This window comes from Mustela lutreola, chromosome 8, assembly GCF_030435805.1.
Source record: "Mustela lutreola isolate mMusLut2 chromosome 8, mMusLut2.pri, whole genome shotgun sequence".
Lineage (NCBI taxonomy): Eukaryota > Metazoa > Chordata > Mammalia > Carnivora > Mustelidae > Mustela > Mustela lutreola.
In genome coordinates this window covers 24,405,207-24,431,171 of record NC_081297.1, presented here as the reverse complement: position 1 = coordinate 24,431,171, position 25,965 = coordinate 24,405,207, and the positions used below count along the sequence as shown (strand labels likewise).

Here is a 25,965-nt window from a genome sequence, read left to right as displayed (position 1 = left end):
GAGGGGGTTGTATTAATGGACTGACAGAACATCAAGGTAAAGGCAATTTTCTGGCAACTGGGTTGGTATCAAGATCAATACGTGGCTGTTTTGAATATCTTCCGGTTGTGCTGATGCTTCTAGATCCCCATCTTAGAGGTAGTGTATCCTAATATGAAGAATAGAATCTTTGGACCCAGAGACTCCTGCTTTTACATCTTGACTCTACCATTTGCTGTAAGATTTAGGGTAAGTTCATATGAATTTAAAATAATGTATTTGATAATGTTACCTTGTATGGTTTTGAACATATGTAGCATCTTTAATCCAGAAGGATGATTTTTTTAATACCTTTTAAACAGTGTGAAGTATGGCATGAAAATGAGTAAGATAGTATACATTTTTAAATTTTATAAATATTTCTCAGGTTTTTGAAAACATTGTATTCTGTTGTTATTAGGTTCTCCAGAGGTCCATTAGACTACAGTTAGTAAACATGTTCAAATATTCTGTCTTCCTATTGACTTTGTGACTGCTCAATCTACTGGTTACAAAAAAGAAAAGAAGTATGTTAAAATCTATTATGGTGGATTTTTAAATTTCTCATTGTACATATTTCAGGTTTTTTTAATATATATATAATTTGAAGCTATACCTTCATGTGCATATGAAGTTGTTTCACTTTCCTGGCAAATTGAAACTTATTTCAACATATATTGAACTGCTTTATCTCTAGTAATTTGAGAAATGCTTTTCGTTTTTAAGGCTTCTTTATCTGATATTAATGTGACTATCCTGATCTTTCTTTGTTAGTTTTATAAATTAGATACATTCTACACACACCTAGCATGTGGCTGGGTTTTGGGTTTTATCCAGTCTCTTCTCCTATACGAACACTTCAGGTGTTTTTTTACATTGACTATGTAATTTTTTTTTAAAAAAATATTTATTTATTTATTTATTTGACAGACAGAGATCACAAGTAGGCAGAGCAGGAGGCAGAGAGAGAGGGGGAAGCAGGCTCACTGCTGAGCAGAGAGCCCGATGTGGGGCTCAATCCCAAGACCCTGAGACCATGACCTGAGCCGAAGGCAGAGGCTTAACCCACTGAGGCACCCAAGTGCCTCTAATTTCTAATGTTTTTCTCCCCCTGATTTTATAGTTTGTTGGTTCTTTGGGCTCTCATTCATGTGAAGTTATTTTCTCATACTAAAAAAAAATGTTATTGTGATCTGGAAATGATTATGAGTCCTAGGCAGAAGGATTTTTCCCCCTGTTCATTTATTGGCTTGTTTTATTTATTTCTTGTAGGCAGTTAGAGGGCACTACCAATCTGGGACTACTTTAAACTCAATTTCTAAAAATTTAAAAAAAAAATTATTTGTTGTGGTAAAATAGTCATAATATAAAATTTACCATCTTACATCCATTTTGAAGTATAAAATTCAGTAGTGTTAAATACATCCATGTTGTTGTGCAACCAAACTCCAGAAATCTTCATCTTGCCAAACTGAAACTCTCTACTCACTAAACAACTCCCTACTCCTCCTCCACACTGGCCAAGACAACCACCATTCTACAGTTCACCTCTATGAATCTGACGATTCTAACTACTTCATACAAGTAGAATCATACAGTATTTGGGTTTTTGTGTGACTCTTTATTCTTTTTAAGATTTTTATTTATTTATTAGAGAGAGGGGCGGGGAGAGGGAGAGAGAATCTGAAGCCAACTCCATGCTGACTATAGAACCCGACGTGGGGCTTGATCTCACGACCCTGAGATAATGACCTGAGTCAAAACCAGAGTTGGACGCTCAGCTAACTGAGCCACCCAGGAACCCCTTTTTGTAGCTCTTTAAACTTTTCACTTGAGGGGTTTAGAATCACACAAGGTCTATGAATTTTGGCTCCTAAACCCAGTGAATGCAGGCTTGCAGCTGTGGATTCTTACTGGAGATGGTTTTTCCCAGTCTGCTTCCCTTTCACCAGAAAACAAGACTGAGAAAGGCATATAATCTCCAAAGACTCCCGCTGTGGACCAGATTTTTACCTCCTCCTCTGCCCCCATGGGTGTTATGTGGGGTGAGGTCACACTCCCTTTATGTCCTGATGGAACTGTGTCTACAGTTTACCTCCTAATTATCCAGGCTGGGCTCTGTCTCGCCTTGGCCCGTTAACTGACCCCACACCAGGCAGATGGGTGCTCTAGGTCTCCCCTTAGCTCTCACTTTCTCTGTTCTCTTGTTTCTGCACCATGTGCAAGTTCTTTACTTCCCCACCAGCCTAACCAAGCATTTAAAAATATGATTTTTTCCCCTTTCATTTTATTCAGTATTTTACATGCGCTATGTAGGAAAGGCTTTTTGTGAATATTTCATCCAACCATACTGCTTGAACTGGCTCATGATGATCCTTAAAGAAGAATCTTTCTGATTCTTTTTAGAGGTAGACATGTAGGGAAGTTAGAAAATTACGCTTGTTAATAGAAAGGAAGCTTTTGTTGGAAACGGTGAAATAACTCTTCACTCTAAGTACAGCAGAACACCCTGGCTCATAAAACCAATATACTGTATACATATGTGTATTTTCTTTTGAATAACAAAGCTACATTATCTGATTTTCAGTGGCTGCCTTTCCAGTGCCTCCCTCTAGACTGGCTCAGGATGGAACTAAGAGGTTGGCCCGACATCAGACAAATTCAGAGCATGCTGGGAAATCCCGAGACCATTCTGAGAGCAGCCCACCCATTCTATACCTATATTAAGGACAATGTGGGGTTCCAGTGCCTGAAGAAATAAATATGTAGAAGTAGGAACATTTCAGGGAAGAGGCGACTGGGCAAAAATGGCTTCAGGAAAATAAAAAAAGGTAGTGCATTTGGAAAAACAAATGGAATAAAGTAAAATAATAATAATAATACTCAGGAAGGCAGATGCTGGCAACTTTGGCTTTTTGACGTGGGTGTTCACAGCAAGACAGTCACCAGGCTGAAGTGTGACTAGGTCAGCCTTTCACAGACTCCTGAGGTCTGCCAGGCTGCACACACAATCTGATCTGTATTGAAAGGGCAAGGATTTCAGCTTTTATAATGGGGACAAATCATAAAAGGGCATGTATTTCCTGCAAGGAAATACACAGACAGCACATCAAAAGTAGACCATTCGGAAAACAAGACCTTCAGGAAAAGCAAACCCAACAAAACACAGAGTCATCCCGCCATGCCTTTTCAGGCATCCAGGAGAAGGCTCTGAACCCCGGGCTGTTGTGGTTGTGAGATGACGGGTCCAGACATTGGCTTTGCCCCACAACTGCTTTTAGAACACTGGGCTCTCATCAGGACCGATGCTCAGATTTGACTACCTATCAGAAGGGTGCTTTTATCCCCTTCAAGGTAGGACTTCTATCATTTGAGAACACAAAATAAAATGCTCCAGGATGTCCACAGTCACGTTAAAGCAGTGAAATATTTTGAAGGTAGATAAATCTTCACTAGCATTCATGCATAAGGCATTCTCTCTTTAAATACATGTAGACACATGCACGCACATACACATACACACCCCCAACAGCAGCAACAGCAAAATTGCCACTACTGATCCAAAAGGAGCAGTTAGAAGGCTGAGAAGGAAGAGTTAATGAATGGCGGACACCTCAGGACACCTCTGAACCACACTGTTGTCATGTGACCATGTGCGACCCGCTTAAGGTCGTTTACCTAGAGATAGCAACCTTGACAAGATAAATCTGCTTCTGTGTCTAGGCCCTCCCCTCACCATCTGTTCTCTTCAAGAAATATGGGCCTGTGGACGTGCCTGTGGACGGCTGTGAATTTAGCCCTAGGGGACAGGGCAGGGGGCTGCCCTTCACAGTTACAGCCACCCAAAGTCAACAGTTACTGCAAAATAACACCAGCCCTTGGGTGTCCCTGTTTGGGTTGTTAATCTACAAAGGCTTTATGCCCTTTTTATTATAATTATACTACCTGCTAAAACTCTCCCTACCTTTCCACTGAGCATAGAATCCCAGCACAGTCTCTGCCCTGGTCTAACACAGGGTGTGTGGGATTCAGGAAGATAGCCCACGCATGGTCTTTTCGCAGTTCACCTCCAAGGATATTTTATCCATCGTGTACAATAGGGTAGCTGTAGGTATTTTTGTGACAGTAAGATTCTTTCATTACCAGTGAAAGCTGGGTGAAAAGGACAGGGCTGGAAAGCATTGGGGGTACTATTTCCTGATTAAGTTTTGAGTCTCTTGGAGGGCAAAAGACAGGTGCTATGTCTCCATCTTTTTTCTATTTGGTTATCTAACAAAACACAGGGCTTTGATGGAAATCTAGGGCCTAGAGTTTGATGAGAGGCACAGTAATAGTTAGGCACAGGAATATAGCCCACCTCTCTCTTGGAAAATTGCTCCCTGTGGAGGGTAGAAGTATTTGACCCAAGCGTTTTGAAAGAGCAGTGAGAGCATAAGGAATGGGCTAATAAGCCATTTTATTGTCTGTACCGCTGATTATTCATTCCAAATTCACCTAACTCTTTTTTTTTTAAAGATTTTATTTATTCTTCAGAGAGAGAGGGAGAGGGAGCGACCACAGGCAGACAGAATAGCAGGCAGAGGCTGAGGGAGAAGCAGGCTCCCTGCTGAGCAAGGAGCCCGAGGTGGGACTCCATCCCAGGACACTGGGATCATGACCCGAGCCGAAGGCAGCTGCTTAACCAACTGAGCTCTTTAAAGGATACAATCTTGATACATTTTTTCATGCTTTCAATTAGATGAAGGAAGAGGGTAGAATATTACTTCATTCATTCATTTATTCATTCAACAAACATTTATCAAGTGCCTCATGTACCAGACACTGGGATAGAGCAGGGAACACGACACATTTTCTGCCTTCAAACTGATAATTGGATTATAATTGTGGTGACTTTTAACTTTACAGTTGTCTTTGAAAAGTCACCAAAAAATTATTATCTGGTATCCTCGGAACTGCATGTTTTTTAATTCCTTTGAATACTAGTGAATTAACATGGGATCACTCAAAATCAATTCCAGGCAAATATCTGGCCAAAGGTAAATGGTTCCGAACATCTTTATATCCTTAAGTAGTAGGATGGTAGGATTTTAAAGAATGAACAATTGGTATGTCATGCACGTGAAATGGTTTAGAACATCTAGAATCCTGTATGTACAGTGCCGTAGTTCTTGACAGTTTTATTATTAGCATTATGCATATGCATGCATTATGTGCATAAGGAGAGTATGTCTGAGAGGAATGAGTACACATTGTAGAGTATATACATTGTGCACATTATTTATAGTAAAGACAACTTATTTAGTCATATTGGCTCAGATCCTACCATGGAGTGAAAAACTAAAGAAATCAGTTCAGGCAACAAAGTAGAGAGAGGTCTGGTAAGCAAGTGAGAGTCTTTAAAAGAAAATAAGTAATAAGAACACTCCCCTGTTCAAAATTTACTAATGTCCACTGACATTTCTTCTGCTCTCGCTATGGCAGATGATAGGAAAGAAAAACTAGGGGGAAAAAAAAGAGCCTAGATGCTTTTAAACATGTCATTATGGCCGCTTGTCTATAACTTGTCACACTGTGGCCAAATTTTATATAAAGATCTACGTTGGTTTCTGGAGAGTTCTCACTGACATAGAAACACAAACTCTGAATACATTTAAGGTTAAAATTGTGTGATGATATTGGCAGCAGCTATTCCTTCATCCGTGTAATGTGCCTTCCTTCTAAGTGTGTTCTACACACACGTGGGATGATGGAGAAACGGGGTGCTGGAGTCATGGGGCTTAATTTCTGGTAATGACACCAGCAATTTTGTGTGATCTTGAACAAGTCACTTAAGCTTTTCCAGTCCTCATCTGCCAAAAGGGGTTAAGAAAAATTACTCCTAACCCCTAAAGTGTTATGTGGATTCCCCCCATTATTGTTGATCATGGATTTCCTTTCATTGCAGGACCTGTATATTAATAATTTTTTTTAAAAAGTTCCGACAAATGTGTGACAGACTGAAAGGCAGCAGAACATCTTAAAATACAGAAATAATCCCAAATAAAATCCCAAATAAAATATAATTAAGTTATGCTGGTAATTGATATTTGTGGAGTGTCCCAGATTGTATGCTATGCTTTAGCAGACATATGGGCAGACCACCCCATACGGGGGCCAAAGAAGGCACTGGTCAGGTATTCTCTCCAGTGCATTATACCCACCCAGTAATTTTTTTTCTAAAGAAATTTTTCAGGTATTCTCTCCAGTGCATTATACCCATACCAGTAATTTTTTTTCTAAAGAAATTTTTCATGAGTCTGACACCATTCCCATGGAATGTGACATTTTAAAAAATAGGATTTTTATGTCTATGAGATTTATCTTCACTCTTCTCAATACCATCATTCCCTGAACTGTGTACCGCCTTACATGAGAAAATGCAAGCTCTTTTGTGCTATGTGGCAGCTGGAAAGTTCATATGGTAAAAAGCTCTTCCTAGGGTATATAAACTGTGAAATGTATTTTAAAATAAAGTTTTAATTACGCTTCACAATTCAGAGCCAACTTCTGGTTTTAGTCTAATTTAAACAAGGGTTTTTCTCTCTTGCAGCCATCTGTTCCTTTTGCGTAAGCCGACACTTAAGTCATAATATTGAAAGTGTGACATCATTCCTTCTATGATGTCATTAAATAATCTCTGTAAGGTGGGGACTCGTGCAGTCAGGGAAGTGAATAAAGTAGGAGGAAGATCCTTGTTCAACTGTAGATAATGGGGAATAAAATTAATACAGAGCAACCTGAATTATATTCTATTGCTTTTCATTCCCAATGGTTTTCTTATGTTGGAAAGACTGTCCCATAAAAGCAATGTCTTAATACTAAAAGACAAATGAAGCTTTAAAATGCTTACATATACATAAGTCAGTCAGAGAAAGACAAATATCATATGATCTCCCTGATATGAGCAAGTGAAGAGGCAGTGTGGGGGGTTTAGGGGGCAGGAAAAGAATAAATGAAACAAGATGGGATCGGGAGGGAGACAAACCATAAGAGAGACCCTTAATCTCACAGAACAAACTGAGGGTTGCTGGGGGTAGGGGGGTCAGGAGAGGGTGGTAGGGTTATGGACTTTGTGGGGGGGTTGTGATGTGGTGAGTGCTGTGAAGTGTGTAAACCTGGCGATTCACAGATCTGTACCCCTGGGGCTAAAAATACATTATATGTTTATAAAAATTATTTTTTAAATTTTAAAAATGCTTACATATATGGAATTAATGAGCATGTTCATGTGACTGCACCAGTTCTAACTGCAGGTCTGACTTTGTGTGAAACCAAAGTTTCTGGGCAATATTTAATTGAAATAACAGGTTATACTTTCTATCCATCACAGTGTTTAGACTGCACATTAAGAACTTACCTTCTTCAGGGGGAGGCTGGGAAGATGACAGCCTCAGTTCTGGGAAAGCTGAGAGGGGAATAGGAAGCAGAATGCCTGCCTTTAAAGAGACACACAACAAAGAGTCCATGCCGATACAGCCTAGAAGCAGCAGTTTGAAAAATGCCTGGAGTATATGGGAAGGAAAGCTATTTACTCATCTCAGAGCATGTGTGGAGGAGCAGGGATCATTGGAAGACCCCTTCAGGAATAAAAGAGCTGTCAGATGTCCTCTCCCTCCCTTGTCCCTCGGCATAAACACACAGCCACCTATGGGAACCAGAGGGCACCACCATCTATCTACTAACTGAATTGTTTACACCAAGCCCCACTCACCTAGGCTTCAGTGGATCTGCTCAGAGGTCCATGCCAAGACACCCGGTAAAAATGGTAAAAAGTACTGATTTTTAAAAAAAAAAATCTTAAAAGCAGCAAAAGGGGCCACCTGGATGGCTGTCAGTTGAGGTTCCAACTCTTGATTTCAGCTCTGGTCTTGATCTCAGGGTCCTGGGATGGAGTCCCATGCCAGGCTCTGTGCTCAGTGGGGAGGAGTCTGCTTGAGATTCTCTCTCTCCCTCTTCCTCTGCTCCTCCTCCCTCCCTGAAATAAATAAAAAATTTTTTTTATAAAAAGCAGCAAAGGAAGACAGTTATATATAAGGGAAACCCCATAAGGCTATGAGTAGACTTTTCAACAGAAACTTTGTAAGCCAGAAAGGAGTGGCATGATCTATTCAAAGTGCTGACAGGAAAAAGTCTGCAGCCAAGAATATTCTATCCAGCAAGTCTATCATTCAGAATAGAAGGAGAAATAAAGAGTTTCTCAGACAAGCAAAAGGTAAGGAGTTCATGACCACTAAACCAGCCTTATAAGAAACATAAAGGACTTTTCGAGTGGAAAAGAAAGACTATAAATAAGAGTAAGAAAAGTAGGGAACATAAAAGCAGTAAAAGTAAGTATATCTGTAAAAATCAGTCAAGGGATTCACAAAATAAAAGTATGTAAAATATGATACCATATAACCAAAATGTGGGGAGGAGGGAGAGGAGCAAAAAAAAGAGTTCAAACTTAAGCAACCATCAACTTAATATAGACTACTATATGCAGAAGATGTTATATACAAACCTAAGAGTAACCACAAGTAAAAAAAAAACCTCAGTTTTTCTCAAACTGTTCCCCCCAAAAAATAGAAGAGGAAGGAAAACTTACGAATTCATTCTGTGAGACCAGCATTACCCATAAATGAGATAAAGATACCACAAAAAAAGGAGAACCACAGGATAATATCTCTCATGAACATAAATGCAAAAAACCTCAGCAAATGTAGTAAGAAACTGAATCCAACAATACATTAAAAAAATCATTCACCACAATCACATGGAATTTATTCCTGGGATGCAAAGGTGGTTCAGTATTCCCAAATCAATTAATTTGATGTATCACATCAATAAGAAAAAGGACAAAAACTATATGATCAGTTCAATAGATGCAGGAAAAGCATTTAACATCCATTCATGATAAAACCCTCAACAAAACAGAGTTAGAGAGAACATACCTCAACAAAATAAAGGCCATGTATGAAAACCCCACAGCTAGCATAATACTCACTGGGGAAAAACGGAATGATTTTTCCTTAAGGTCAGGAATAAGGCGAGGATGTCTACTCTTACCACTTTTATTTAATATAGCATTAGAAGCCCTAGCCACAGCAATCAGACAACAAAAAAAATTAAAAGGCATCCAAATTGGTAATGAAGAAGTAAAACCATCACTCTTTGCAAATGACATGATACTATATCTGGAAAACACTGAAGACTTCACCAAAGAACAATTAGAGCTGATAAGTGAATTCAATAAGGTTGCAGGATACAAAAATAATATACAGAAATCCATAGCATTTCTATACACTAATAATGAAGCAGCAGAAAGAGATATTAAGAAAATAATCCATTTATAAGTGCACCAAAAACAATAAAAATACCTAGGAATAAACTTAGCCAAAGAAGTGAAAGACCTGTACTCTGAAAACTATAAAACACTGATGAAAGAAAATGAAGATGACACAAATGGAAAGATATTCCATGATCATGGATTGGAAGAGCGAATATTGTTAAAATGTTCATATTACCCAAAGCAATCTACAAATTTAATGCAATCGCTATCATAATACCAACAGCTTTTTTCACAGAACCAGAATAAGCAATTCTAAAATTTGTATGGAACCCCCCAAATCCTAAATAGACAAAGCAATCTCGAAAAAGAAGAACAAAACCAGAGGTGTCAGAATTCCAGATTTCATGTTATATTACTAAGCTGTAGTAATCAAAACAGTATGGTACCTGCACAAAAACAGACACATAGATCAGTAGAACAGAATAGAAAGCCCAGAAATAAATCCACAATCATCTGGTTAATTCATCTTTGATAAAGGATAAAAGAATGTGTAATGGGGGAAAAAAACAGTCTCTCTAACAAATGATGTCAGGAAAACTGGACAGCTACATGCAAAAGAATGAAACTGGGCCACCTTCTTACACCATACATAAAAATAAAATCAAAATGGGTCAAGGACCTAAATGTGAGACCTGAAACTATAAAAATCCTAGAAAAGAGCACAAGCAGTGATTTCTCTGACATTGGTCATAGCAACATCTTTCTAGATATGTCTCCTGAGACAAGGGAAATAAAGGCAAAAATAAAACACTGGGACTACACCAAAATAAAAGCTTCTTCACAGCAAAGGAAACAGCCAGCAAAACTAAAAGACAACCTACTGAATAGGAAAATATATTTGTAAATGAGGTATCTGATAAAGTTTTAGTATCCAAAATATAAGAAGAACTTACACAACTTAAACACACACACACACACACAAACATACACACAACAATCCAATTAAAAAATACAAGAAATGAATGGACCTTTCTCCAAAGAAGACAACCAGTGGCCAACAGACGCATGAGAAGATGTTCAACATCACTCAACCATCAGGGAAATGCAAATCAAAACCACAATGAGGTATCACTTCACACCTGTCAGAATAGCTAAAATCCCAAAAGTCAAGAAACAACAAGTGTTGGTGAGGATGTGGAGGAAAAAAAAAACTCTTGTGCACTCTTGGTGGGAATGCACATTGGTGCAGTCACTGCGGAAGACTATGGAGTTTCCTCAAAAAGTTAAAAATAGAACTACTGTGCACTCCAGGAATCACACTACTGGGTATTTACCCAAAGAATACAAAAATACTAATTCAAAGGGATATATGCATCTCTATGTTCATTGCAGCATTATTTACAATAGCCAAACTATAGAAGGCGCCCAGGTGTCCATCAATAGATAAATGGATAAAGAAGAAGTGGTACCTATACAACGGAATATTATTCAGACATAAAAAAAAGACCCCACAAAATCTTGCCATCTGCAACAACATGCGTGGATTTAGAGAGCACAATGCCAAGTGGAATAAATGATGAGGAAACCAAGACTCAGAAAAGCTAAGTAACTCAACTTCCCAAATGACAGGTTGAGAATAAAGCCAGTCAGAGAAAGACACATACCATATGACTTCACTCATATGTGGCACTTAAGAAACAAAACAAACTGGGAAAAAAAAAAAAGAAACCAAAAAAAGAGACTCTTAACTAGAGAACGAACAGATGGTCAGTGGGGGAGGTCTATGGGGGGATGAGCGAAATAGGTTAACAGGATTAAGGACATACTTATCTTGTGAGCACTGAGTAATCTACGGAACTGTTGAACCACTACGTTGTACATCTGAAACTAATATAACACTGTATGTTAACCACACTGGAATTAAAAAAAAAAAAAAACAAAAAAAAACAAACTTGCCTCTTTCTATTTAGTTTCTATTTTGGCATTAAAAATAAATTAATTGAAATTTGTCAGTTAAGAATTTTTCAGATTTATAAGATGCAACTGCTATTGGAATATACAAGAATAGTGTTTTAGAATTATGTTAATATTGAATTTATTAATTTTCATATTAATTTGTTTGAAATATTCCATGATAAACATTTTTAAAAGATTTATTTATTTATTTATTTATTTGACAGAGAGAGAGAGAGAGAGGTTGCAAGTAGGCAAAGAGGTAGGCAGAGGGGGAGAGGAAGCAGGCTCCCTGCAGAGCAGATAGCCTGATGCAAGACTCGATCCCAGGACCCTTGGATCATGACCTGAGCTAAAGGCAGAGGCTTAACCCGCTGAGCCACCCAGGCGCCCTCCATGATAAACATTTAAACATTCAAAGATTATTACATGGATAGTTAGTTCTAGGTGAGTTTAAAAATTCTCTTAAGCAGTTGTTGAAAAACTCCCATAAAATAATAAAGAATCTTACATAACATTATCTGTACAAATATCCATTGGTTTTAAACTGAAGAATTCACTAGGGAGAGAGGCAGTTTTTCTTGGGAATTACTTGGTGATAAATAATTTTTAAAAGAATCAGTCTTTGAAATTCAACACTGTTTTTAATAAATCAGTTGTTTACAGATCCATTTCTTATTGTATTTGTATGCCAACTCTAAAAAAATCTCTCGGTCAAGTTCATTAAGTTTTAGCAATGAATAAGTCCTGTGCTTCTCTCTGCATCAGGCCCTGAGCTAGTCTGATCTCACATTAGCGCTGCTAAATCATGGTGCAAAGTCTCTAGGCCCAGGAATTCACAGATTGTAATGGCAGATGGATTACAGCACGATCACAGTCCGTGTAATGGAAAGGGCACTAGGAGTAGGAATATCTGGGGTTTCCATCACTTCAGAGATCCAAGCTTTCGTTTCTTCATCTATGCGATAATGATACTATGTGGCATAACTATTTTACCAATGGACTGTGAGTTTCAGAACAGACTCGTCTCATGCTCTTGGTATCATTCAATGACACCAGCATCTAATCAACTGCCCAGGACAGGCCCTTGATTCTCCTTCTCTGTAGCTGTCACTATGGAAATGGTGACTCATCACTTACTCTTCCTGCTGTTTGCCCTAGTCTTCTCAAGGACGGCATTATTCACCCAGATGTTAAATTCCTCCCTTCCCTGCACTCTCACATGATGAAACCTGTCTACCTCACGAAGATCTCCAAATATGATGCCTCCTAGCCAGTCCTCTGTTGTTAAGTCAGGCCCTCATCTGCCATCTGAACCACTGTTAATAGTCTCCAAACAAGAATTGCTCCCTTAGCTTTGCCCATGGGGACACCATCTTGATCTTTCCAAGTGCAAATTGGATTACATTCCTCAACCCCGACTTGTAGGTCTTAAAGGACCCCTTCAGCTTCGGCACAAAATCCAGACGTCCTGATCATCTGGTCTACACCCATCCCTCCATCTCATCTCCCACGATCTCTAGCACACGCGCCCCATTCGGGTTAATGCCACACGGGCTGTGATGCTCAGTGCCCTGTGCTCATTGTTCTTACATGCTTCTCAATCTGCAGCCCACGAGAGGTTTTCTTTTTACAAAGCTTTTCCTGAAGGAGCCAAACAGGATCTGTTATCCCTTTCTCTGAGCCAGCGCAGTTCCTAGCAGTAATTTTATTATTATCCTTGGTAGGTCTGTAAAAACAATTATTTATCTCTTTTTTTCTAATAGACCCTGAACCTCTTAAAGGATGGGACACTGTGTTATTCGTCTTTGTTTATCCAGTGAATATCTCATACTATAAGTTGATGATCAATAATTTCTTATAGGTGGTCGCATAGATGGATGTTTGCTTCTACCCTCATGCACTTTAGCTCTGAAAATCACAGCATTGTCTTCAGTAACAAGATTCTTTCTTCTTTTTTTTTTCCCTCTCAACAGATGTTCTTTATCATCCATCCTTCAACACCTGAACGCCCCCCCCAACTTTCTCTGAACAGTCTTCTTTTCAATAAACTCCACTCAAATGAATGTCTCCTTTTACTGTCCTTTCATAACACTTCATATTTAGTTGTACCAAAAAAAAAGTTTTCAACACTTTTAATTGTCATTATTAGTTTAAATGCTTATCTCCTTCCCTTGGACTTTACGTTCCTTAAGACAGCAGCTCAAATTTCTTCCTCATGTCCGTATCCCCAGCGGAGGCTAGCACAAGGTAGGTGATAGTACAAGATAGTAGGTGCGTGCTGAATTAATTCAGGAAGGTGTGCCTGAATATAGGAAATGAAACAATGTATTTGAGAGTTCTCTGAAACTGGAAAACCCAAGACAAATGTTAGATACTGCTATCATCTTGATCACACCCACGAATCATATCCCTTCCTCTGTTCCTTCCTTCTTTCTACCTAGACAGCCCACAGACCCTCATCTAACTTATCACTTCACGCAGACTTCCTGGCTCCCACTCAAAATACATTTTGACATTAAACCAAACCCCTCAGCACTTGGATAAGATCTAGAATATAAAGAGTTTTGAAAAACAGAATCAACTCTCCTGCGATTTAGTACCAGCCTTTAAATGCTAGTAAATGATAACCATATTCTGAAAATGAAGATTGCCAGATCATTTTAGGTACCTTTTTTTTTGGGGGGGGGGGCTGATGGCAGTATGTTTGTCCTAAATGTATGCCTGTTCCTTATATAGAAAGAATTAGTTTAATAGTTAGGCGGCAAAAGTATAAAACATGTAGTAGAAGAAATAATATATATAAAATATGAATGACAAGAATACTTGATACAAAATTTTCAGCTTCTTCCCAGGAAATCCCAGGATATTTTACAAATGACATTGCAATCACTTCATCCACCTTGAAGAAAGTCACCAAGGGACTTTCTCCAGTGTGAAAGGCAGTAGGCTCTTTGTATCTCAAAATCACCCCAGTGCCTGTTAGGCCAAGAGGTGAAAAATACTTACCTTAAAGGCTGGGGAAGACCGGAATAAGAAAGAAGATAATTTTCATGGATATAGAATATGGAATGAAGAGAACTGGCTGGAGTTGACACCTCCACTTCTATAAGAAGTGCCAGGAGATCACTGATGACTGGGAGGGGCAGGACCTCTGCTAATCCTCATCTGAAAGGCGTCAAGCAGAGTACATTTTCCCAGGGTACCATTCTGACATTTGGGGTCAAGGCTTCCTCCAAGTGAAAAAAAGTCACTTGCATAAATGCAACTTCAGTAGCACCTTGACAGTCCGTGGAAGTCATCCAAATGAATGCCAGTTTAATGTGGTGAAGTCACCTTGTTAGACAGGAAGGGTGCAGGGCTGCTCCAGGATGTCTTTGTGGGGAGGGGGTGGGGGGTGCACGACTCATAGCTGCTTGCTGGTGAGAAGTACCTGGGGGACACTCCCATCCCAGAAGGGGCAGCGTGGCCTAAGCACATGGCTTCTGAGACAAACAGGGTCTGGCTTTATTCTCAACCTGTCATTTGGGAAGTTGAGTTACTTAGCTTTTCTGAGTCTTGGTTTCCTCATCTATGAAATGGGGATGACCCCACTGTCCTCATACAGTTTTTGCAAGGATTAAATGAGATAAGGCTATTTTAAATACTTGATGATTATTATGTGGGGTTTTTTGGTTGGTTGGTTGGTTTGGATTGGTTTTTTTGCTTAACCTCTCTCTCCCATCCTATCCCCGATTAACAACTCATACCAAATTCTGGGTTTTTTTTCCAGGACTTTCTTTTGAAAATTGTGTATGATCACTGACGATATTTTTTCCCCATGGATTTTGCACATCAGTAAGGAGAATGAAAGTGAATTCATTTCTCAGTTTCCTTCACACTAATGTTCAGTTATCCAGAGGGTGTCATATCACCAAATGTCAGTAAAAATAATAATATACAATGCATAATATATAGTATATAATGTATAATGTATGATTTCATCTATCTGTCTCCTGGCTCTTTAATGATAGCAAATTTGTCAGCTTCATTTTTTTAACTGCACTTTCCAAATGTCCAAAATAACAGCTTTTACTCTTCTTCTGAAGACGTCTTCTCCTTTCCATGTGACTATGAAATTTTTAAAAGGACCAGCACCCCCCCTCCAAATCATACTGCTTTCTATGTGCTGTTCTACAGAATAAGAATTCCCAGGGGTTGCTTTTGAAACTTACATGTGCTGATGAATCTTATTAAACATGTTAGCCTTCCTCTAGAAAAATATCTTCACCTGTGGTGATATTCTCAGATAACATTTATAATATTAGAAGCACTTGTATAAAATTGACATCGGGAGAATCAGATCCTTATTATTCCCCATTCCTCTGTTAGATGAGGCTGTTACAGGACCACACACGGCCTCATGGGTCATTGCAAGGCCTTAGGTTTTTCTCTGTGGGAAATGGGAAGTCATCGGTGAGTTCTGAGCACATGAGAGACCTGATCTGACTTAGTTGTAGTGATAGCGCTTTCGTCGCCATATTTGACTAGACCACAGTAGAGCAAAGGCAGAAGAGTGAGGAGAGCAGTTGAGAGAGAGATGGTGGAGATTTGGGCCAGAGCATAGCAGGAGATATGGTGACATGACCATATTCTGGTCACATTTTGGAAGTTGAACCAAAAAGCTGTCCCAATAGGCTGGATGTGTAGTGCGAGACCAAGGAAGCAGTCAAGGATGACTGTAAGTTGTTTAGCCTGAGCAAATGGATAGATGGAGTTGCCACCAACAGAGAGAGGGAACCTTGTCAGAAGAGCTGGTTTAGGGTGGTAGATGAGGGCTCTAGTCAGAGACATGTTAAGTTTGAGCTGTTTATTAGACACCTAAGTGGAGAAGGCAAACAGGCAATTAGATACGCAATTCTGGACTTCAGGACAGAGGTCTGATCTGGTGTTAGAAGACCCTTAATATGTGCCCCTGAGAGCCTTAGAGCAATATCACATTCCCAGTAAGAAAGTAAGCAGTGGTCATCATTAATTCAATTCCTTCTCCTCCTTTGACCAATGTCATTTGAATTGTCCAATACAGCTGTAATGGTCAACTCCTGCCTCCCATATGTATTTATCCTCTGAGCTAACAATTACAGAAATGGACAAAGTAATCCTTTCTTACTTTTTGGGTTTATCACTGCCTTGTCCCCATGCTACCATTTGATGGGAAATTCCCCATTTTTCAAGTGCATTTTGTGGGGAGGGAAATCAAGTTCAAAGTAAAGATTAAAACAACACTTCATGTGCTATCACCAGTATAATTCTGGACAAAGTCCTTTGACCACAAACTGTTTGGCAGTAGGAGAAGTCATATAGAATGATGGTTCAGATAGCTGATTCTAGCATTGAAATGAACTCCTATTCTAACACATCACCTTGAATAAGTTTCTAATCTCTCACTTCTCCAATTCTCCATCTGTAAAATTGAGATCAGTAGAATTATGGAGAATATTAAATGGGGTAATGGATAATAAAGTGCTTAGCAGAATGCCAGACACAAGTAAGTTCTTATAATCTTCAGCTCTTATGATGCCAAGCAACTTTACTTTTTGTTTTCAGTTGTAACGAAGACTAAAAACTCTCCTATGGCTTTCTTTGAACATAGGCTTTTCATTGGATACCTATTTCAAAATATCACTTAAAATTTACAAAACTTAGTCTCAAAGCATTAGGCCAAAGGAAAGAGAAAGACATTAGGAGCTGAAATAGGAGTGTGATCCTATTTGATCCAATGAAGGGATCATTGTCACCTTCATCCCCTGCTTGTCTCCTCATCCACCCCCAGCACCTTGCCCGTATTGGTAATTAACAAACTGAAGGAACTGACTCAAGAGAAACATGCTAAACTTCCCTCTTATGTTATTTTAATTGTGTATATTTTGTTTTTAAGCCTGGTTCTTTGGGAGAAAACACAATGTGTCTACTATAGAAAAACACATACTCTTTTAGGCAAGTAATTTTGGAAGCATAAGACAGTCTCCAGGGTAAGAAGATGGAAAAGGAGTGGTATTAGCAGAAGATAGCACAGAACGAATGCACATTTTATAGTGTAAAAGAAAGATATTCTGGCCTCCCTGCCTAAAACAACACTGTGCACTATCAGTTATGCTGAATTGTTGAATGGAATAAAACGGAACGAGCTACAATACGACTGCTTAGAGTGAAAGTCAATAGTCACCTCCTAGGTAGCATCCCAAGACAGCAGAAACCTCTCGCACTCATGACACACAGATGCTTAATTGGTCCTCCTATGGTTTGGAACAAAAACCCTGAACATACTTCTGACCTCTTCGAAGCAGATTTATAGACATATAACAGTACTTTAATCCTTGTATCCTGGAATTGCCGAGGTAATAGAATATCAGTGGATAAAAGCCTAGTAAGACAATGATCATCTAATATTCCAACTCTGTGCCAGGCCAGTTTGGAATTTCAATCACTTCCATTCTCTGCACCCTGACCTCCCTTCACACAATGTCTAAAGGGTGTGTTATTCACTCACATTATTTCCATGTTGTCTCCTGATTGATTGATTGATTTCTCTCCCTCCTTCTTTCCTTCCTTCTTTCTTCCTTTTTTCTCTATGTGTTTGAATCTCTACCATGGTAATTTTTTAAAGATTTTATTTATTTATTTGACAGAGATCACAAGTAGGCAGAGAGAGAGCGGGAAGCAGACTCCCCACTGAGCAGAGAGCCTGATGTGGGGCTCAATCCCAGGACCCTGAGATCATGATCTGAGCTGAAGGCAGAGGCTTTAACCCACTGAGCCACCCAGGTGCCCCTCTACCAGGGTATTATTGGGGTTAACTTCACGTACCCCTTTTTTACCTGTTAAATTTACTTGTTAAAAATTCTTTAAATTTTTACTTGTTAAATTTCTTGAGACCATCTACTCTTGCTCTGGACTCTGCTCCCCTGTTTGTAGCTGCAGCTTCTCTTCTCCACCTCTTCTTTCCTGTTCATTTACGTTGTCTTACATCATAAAACGGTGCTATTCTTACCATGATGTCTAAAGAAATGAGAAGACATCCCAAAAAATTCTCATGAAATAATAAATCCTATTTAAAAACTGGGCACACCAGAACACAAACAGCTGTACGAGTGTTGCCCTCTTTTTGAGAAGTTGCAGTGATGTTCACAGATGACGAGGAAGCCCAAAATGATACTGGAATTCATTTTGGAACCCCTTTATGGTCTTCACAAGAAAATCACCCTATTACTTTATCTTAGCTTCATATTTTACCCAGATTAGTAATACTCACCTAATGTACCAAACGGATGCCAAATTTCCTTTGTTAGCTTCCAGAGTTCAGAGCTATCCCACTTCTATGAAGAATTTTCAAAAGAATATGGAACATATCCTGAAGACAATTCTGAAGGAGAATTAAAAATTGTTATTGAGTAATGGCAGTATCATTAAAATGTCTATAGCTCCCAAGTACTTTAGAAGGGAAAGCTCCCTTTTAGATAAGGGTAAATTTCTTTATTTCTGGTAACAAATTGCATTGACTATTTTATAGCTAAACTGTAAGAGCCAACTCAAAAGTTCTGTTACTTCCATTATACTTCGGTACATAGTACACTTAGAACTTTTAATCTGTATACGTGGAAGATGTGCTCTTGACAATAACAGTGTGTCTCTCTTATTGTCTCTAGGACTCTACTTGATAAAACGGAACTACTAGAGTTTGCTCAACTTGGCTGTTACTTGGAATATGATCTCTTTGGGACCGAACTCCTTCATTACCAATTCAACCCGGATATCGACATGCCCGACGATAATAAAAGAATTAGAAGGTAAATACGATGAAATCTCCGATAGCATTCTCTTTTCCCAGCCCATTTTGACTCATAGCTGGAAGGGTATTAGCGAAGATTCAGAAAACAGTATGCAGGCAGAACCAGAGACTTGCAGAAAAAAGTATCAATGCTATTGCAGGGAGAAAATCTTTATATATTATTTCAAGAAGGAAATGAGTCATCCTAAGTAGGCAAAAGCTTAGCGGAGCCTTAGAAGTTCAGTGCAGATGGGCAGCTGACAAGAAACAGATAATATTTAACCCCTGCCACAACAATAAGAGAACAAAGATGTTTTCCTCTTTTTATCCCTAACGAAGTAAGCAGTTTCTTTCCCATGTTGCTGACGCTTAAATCCTAACCTCCTACAATGAATTTCTGAAACGCTTTATCAAAAATACTCACTATGGAGATGATTGAAACTTAAATGCTGTAAGTAGAATGTCTAAAGACCAACCATCATAAGAAGATCTCACCCCTTCCAAACTGTCTAAGCGAATAATCGTATGAGTCATTCTCGGCAACCAAGTGGAAAATTTGGGGAGGTAAGGGCGGGTAGCTACCTGGTTTGTCTTGGTTACACGGTGACGTGAACCTGGAATGCACCAAATTAGGGAATCTGAGAGGAGACACAGATTCGGGATTAACAAAGATGACTGGTTTGGGAGTATCTAAGAGTTGCTTTCCAGGGGAGCAAAGGGTTAAGGGTGGGACGATCAGGGCAGGGATCGGAACTGAGACTAAATGTGGGCGTCTTCAGTCTATATGTCATGGTTGGTGGCGTGGGAACGAATGAGATCACTCAGAGAAGAAAATGAGGACAGAGCCCTGGGGAACACTGATATTTAAGGGATGGACTCAGAAACCGTCACTCAAGGACAGATTGAAAAGTTTTAATCTCAGGGAAATGTGTTGCGGTGAGAGTCGGTGCAGGAGAATACGTAGAGCAGAAGGGCTTGGACACTGGACAGGTGGCAGGCAGGCATCGAGCATGGTCAAGGCTGAAAAGTGTCCGTTGGATTTCATGGGCTGGAGACTGTCTTGCAGTTAGTAATTGCCGTCTCCACAGTCAAGGCTTGAGGAAGGAGGAGGGGGTAAGGGAGAGGAGAGAGAATGTGGAGAGTATTCTTTCAAGAAGCTTGGTAGTAAAGGGAAGCAGGGGTGTAGGGCCAAAGCGAGAAGCCACGGCAGGATCCTGAGGGTTTGTAGAGTTGAGCGTGGTTATGTGCCTGAGAGCAAAAGCAGAGTGAGACGGAGACCGAGACCAGTCCCGGGAAGCAGTACTCATTCTACAGGGCTGCTATGGAATTTATATGAAATAAAGTATGCAGAGTTTTTACGTGAGTGTCTGGTGCAGAATATGAAAATAGTCAATCGATGCTAAGTTAAAACAATCTGGAGAGAGGAGCTACAGAGCGAGGCTTCTAAGGAGACAGACAGATGGAATCTGGGAAGCAAACGGAAAGTCGGTTGAAAGGGATAAGGCGAGCAATGGGGTGAATGCAGAGAGATGTCGTGGTGAGAACAGGAAACTGAGGACATATGGTCGCACATGTTTGGTAGTGTCCCTGTGAAGTAGACATGGTTATCGTCTGAGAAGGAAGGGAAAGATTCAGGGCAGGACCTCGTGGAAGAGGAGGAAGCCTGGGAATGGATGCTCAGGGAATGAATGAGACACGGATAGGACGTGTCGTGTGTGAGACCCACGTGAGACTCAAGATCTTTACAGACTGCAGAGTGGCTCCAGTGCACGTGATGTGGTGATTGTTTCCACCCAAAATGTTGTGTATTTTGGCAGTAAGACCAAGGAAGCTTTGAGGAGAGGCAGAAAATGTGAACAGTGAGAGAGACTGGCGGTTGGGATTCTGTCTTCAAAAACATGGCTGAGAGCCCGGGGAACCGGGGTGGGGTTGAGTGAGGGTCATGGGGTCCAAGATGGAGGAAAGGGAGTGTGGAGAGAACTGGGATACAGGAATCATAGAGCAGAGGCGAATAACCAGAAGCCTGAGTGAAGTGGGGTATGTACACAGGAGGAGGTGAGAGGAAACATAGAGGGATGTAACTTGTGGTCAGAGTGGGAAACCCAAGATCGAGATTTCAGAGAGGAAGTAGTCTTCCATGATGACAAGAACCAGAATGTGGTTATGGGTATAGAAACCGATTTGGAATACAAGTAGAGAGAAGTGACCTACAGAAGGGACATCCAGAAACTGAGGTTCAAGCAGCAATAGTGGGATATACACACCCGGGGGCTGAGGGAAAGATCTCGAGCCGGTGGCCACAGTTGGGGCAGCCCTCAGCTCTTACCCTGGGCAGTCAACCTTTACATCTGCGTGCCTTCTTCTGTCCCTGTGTGTGGTCACTCCTTCTTGATGACCTCAGTAACAGTAAAAGATGCTTCAAGTTTAATATCGTCAGGGAGAGCTGGTTGACCCATCCCAATTGATCCATATGTCAATATGAAGACACTTGGCCAAACGTAAGCAATCTAACCTGACCAGTGAAGCTAGGTCTTTAAAAATTTTTTTAAACCACCAAAATCAGTTCTTTGATACACAGATTTATTGTTTTGTGTGTGTGTGTGTGTGTGTGTGTGTGTGTGTTCATCTTGTGTTATGATTTTTACTTGCCCAGGAGCACCATTTAGTAGGCGCAAACGTGTGTACCTAGGGCCCCCGTGCCATACTCAGAGGAGAATATTCCCTGGAATTTAAAGTGGGCAGTGTGGTAGGGCTTTTTCATCTTCCATGATCTCAAAACCATGATTTCCTGAGGAGGAAACAATTCAACTTGCTTTGAGGACTTGATTCCTTTCCCTAAGCTCCTTTGTGGCAGTGAGCTGCGTCTTCTGTATCTTTAGGAGGAAGCCTACACGATTCATCAGGCTCTTGGACCTTGAATAAGAGGGCAAGGATCTGTAGAGGGGGTCTACAAAGGAGATACGGGGTGGGGAGGACAACCAACACCTCGTCTCATAGCCCTTCTTAGCAGCTTTTGGCTATTAATTCAAGAACAGGAATTTCATTCTGGTCAGCTTTCCTTGAACCAAATATAAACATTCAGGACATATGGAAATACATCAAAATTTATATGTAGTATACGTGTGTTTATGTATATCCACATACATATACTTAATTGTCCTTAAATGAAAATCACACATTAGGTCACTTGACTCAAATACAGCTCACGGTAATTACTGAATGACCTTTTATGCTCTGGTACCCCTTGCGCCCCCCGCCCCTTTGGGCACCTGATTTTCATCATCCATTGGCAGTCCTTTTCCGAGCCTTAGTCATCTTACAGCTCTGAACTGCAAGAACAGAGAAGCACGCTTCTGCCTACCTCTGGTTTTCAGCACCAGAAATTCTGTGTCTAACACCTGTTTTCAATCTTATGCTCCATTTCTCAAATCTTATTATATCTCTGCCTTTTCACACTTTGTAGTCTCTCTCTAATATTTGTTTGCAAAACACTAACTCATTTGTATTTCTATAATTACTGTCATATTTGTCTTCTCATCTACAGTGGTTCCTTCCTTCTGGCGGCATCACTGGAACTACTGTTCTTCCATACAATGGCACAGCACGAGAGAGAAGCTTTTATTCCAAGAGTGGCCAAGTTAGGGCTCCTGGGTGGCTCAGTTGGTTTAGCATCTGCCTTTGGCCAAGGTCATGATCACAGAGTCCTGAGACGGAGTCCCACATCAGGCTCCCTGTTCAGTGGGGAGGCTGCTTCTCCATATCCCTCTGCCCCTCCTTTCTGCTCGTGCTCTCTCGCTTTCTCTCAAATAAATAAAATCTTTAAGGAAAAAAAAAAAAAAACTCTAAAAAAAAAAAAAAAAAAAAAAAAAGAGTGGCCAAGTTATATCTTGGTAGTCAGGAGATAACTATGTTTGAAGTGCCACGGCAATATTCTTCTCGTGAGGGAACTGGTCTTGACTTAATGAGTTCTATGGGTTTTCACTTTTCAATGAGTATCTTATCCATTATACTCTTTCCTTACTATCTCACAATCTGATAACTTTGGGACGGCACGAGGCCATGTACAGGTATTTGTTTCTCCATACGAAATGCCTCTGTAGTAACGTGACACCATTTTTTTTCTCAGAAACGGAAAAGAGACAAAAACTTTAGGAAATATTCAGAAAATATAAGGGGGGAAGCATACCCTAAAATTTCCGGGAACATGATACTCCTTTTCAGTTGGGGATCAAGGTTTGTTACGCTAAGTTTCAGCAGTGCGTAAGCATTCTGTTTAATCTTCCTCTTTTCTCATAAATGATCATATAACTCAGAGCCTTCCCTTAAAGAGATCCCATTCCAAAAGTAACGTCAGACAAGAGTTTTTGGACGCTATACAAATTTTTAAAGAGGTAAATATCCACGGCGGCACAAACAGAAGTCCAAGATCTTTCAGGACACGCTTGGGTACGTGTGACACGAATACAGATTTCTAGACAAAAAGGCTCGGGGTGGCTCTTCTCTGGCCCTTGCCTTCCTTTGACCTACAAACACAAGATCTCATCTTCAATTATAATTTTATTTTAAAACATCTGTTCTCGGAGGGCAAGGCTTTGTGTTTGAGGTTTCTGTGTGGTGGTCCACAATTTGCTGATTTTAGTCATTATTAAAATTGACTTATGCACCGGAATGGCAAAAAAAATGTCCTAGAAACAAAAAGGATACTTTTTAAATAATTAGTCTCTGGGAAGAAGGTGCTGTCCAACCATCTAGATTCATTTGGGAATCCAGAGACTGACAAGCCCGTGTAGAGAATGCCAGAGAAGAACCACTGTCTCCAAGTTGCACCTCCTGCTATCAGCGACTCGTAGAAGTCACGACAGACAGTGCCCAGAGTCCAGACACACACAGATGGTAGCTGTCAGGAGGTGACTCACACTATAGATTACAGCATTTAACAAAGCAAAGAGGATTAGATGTTTAGACAGAAGTTGGAAAGCCATTCTCGAGGCAACTGGCTATAAATTTAAAGGAATATCTCAATATTTACAACAATCTTATTGAAATAAAAGGAAGACAGAATCAATTGTTGGTTGATTTAATCCAATGCTCTGAGACAACTACTAAGCCAAAATTTCCATAGTTACTTCGAAGGGACCAATGCTCGAACTACAGAGGTACCTTTCCTGGCCTTTTTTTTTTTTTTTTTTTTTTTTTAAGATTTTATTTATTTATATGACAGACAGATCACCAGTAGGCAGAGAGAGAGGAAGAAGCAGGCTCCCCACTTAGCAGAGAGCCTGATGCGAGGCTCGATCCCAGGACCCTTAGATCATGACCTGAGCTGAAGGCAGAGGCTTTAACCCACTGAGCCACCCAGGTGCCCCCTTTCCTGGCCTTTTTAAAATGACCATCTAGTTGATAATATGCCCTTCATCTTCAAAACAACAGATTTTACTCTCGGAATGTTTTACTTGTATGAAGATTCCTTTTGTTTCCCTTTTTAAATCACAAATTGCCATTGATTGTATTTGCTAGAAGAATGGAGAGAGAAAGAGAGAGAGACAGAGAGAGACAGTGAGCCAGAGAGACAATGGAATCTGGAAAATGGGTCCACTAGGAGAGGGATTTTAGAGCAGAGAGCTGGCTACAAATCCAGAACAAAGTTACTTTGTGAAATGCCAAGTATTTCTTTCTGAATGACTGGCACATTCTATTAGAAACTGTTTTTAATGCAGTATTGCTGGCGTTGTCATAAATACCATAGGCTAGAATTTTCTCTGTGCGTGGAGTAAGGACCAGGCTCCTACCAGGATGCAGTGCTATCTTTATCACTACCGCGGAGTATTTAATGAGGGCCTCCCACTACCCGTGCCATAGCGGAAGGCAGTATTTCTACAGCAAGCATAATACGTCTATGAGTAAAACGTTTGAAGCACCCCGGTAATTTAAAATATGAGACCAATGCCATTTAATGAGTTAATATTTTTCACAGAGTGCGTCTTCTGGTGGATGAGGGCTATGAAGACCGAATTCTGATGGCACATGACATACATACGAAGCATCGGCTAATGAAATACGGAGGTCACGGCTATTCTCATATACTCACCAACATTGTTCCTAAAATGTTGCTTAGAGGTATCACTGAGAATGCAATTGATAAGATACTGATAGAAAACCCTAAGCAATGGCTAACTTTCAAATAGGAAGGTTGTTTATGAGTTCATACCTTGAGTATCAAGCTTGCGGAGAACATTTTTCAGTGATTTCCAGTGCATTGTGAGATATTAATCAGAGCCCTGTAGGACCAATAGTGGGCCCTTTCCTTTTCATGAGAATTAGAAGAGTTTTGCCTTCTCAGAAACTGCGGTCGCCCCTGTACCTTAAGAAGTTACTAACCTAATTCTGCCCTATTGTTTTGCCTCCACAAAATAAATACAGAAATACCTATTTCCAAACAGCGATTTACAGTCTGTGTCCCCTTAGTGGAGTTTTGTTTTGTTTTGTTTTCTTAATCTATCAGCTGCACTACTTGAGAAAATTTAAAGTGTTTCTAGTTAAATTACCCCCTTCTGGAGCAATCTAATGTTACTTGTAATATTAATGATCCTACTAATTATCCTGCTGTTCTTTAATTAATGCTTAATGAATAATACCGCACTTTAAAATAGCTTCGGCAGCAAAGGAAGTTAAATTTTGAGGCTTTTTTCCCCCCAGAGGATACTGTAATACAATTACCAATTCACAATGGTAAAAAAGATTGTGTAAGCTTAATTATATGCTGTCTACCTTATCTATATTTACTGATAATAAATCAGTTTTGTTACCTGTGGCTTCCTGGTATCCATTTTTGCTGTAAAACTTTGTTGTTTTAAACCTGTATAAGGGAGCCTGAACACCT

At 39.9% G+C, this 25,965-nt stretch overlaps 1 protein-coding gene across 1 annotated transcript in view; it reads left to right on the top strand.

Moving 5' to 3' along the window:
* The window catches only part of PTER (phosphotriesterase related), a 65,041-nt gene extending 39,145 nt beyond the window's left edge, over nt 1-25,896 (top strand). Inside the window, exons 4-5 of the mRNA XM_059184043.1 lie at nt 18,964-19,104; nt 25,060-25,896. Coding sequence (XP_059040026.1) covers nt 18,964-19,104; nt 25,060-25,270 — 352 coding nt within the window. The 3' untranslated portion in view covers nt 25,271-25,896. The remainder of the gene's footprint in view (nt 1-18,963; nt 19,105-25,059) is intronic.
* Nucleotides 25,897-25,965: the final 69 nt, after the last annotated feature.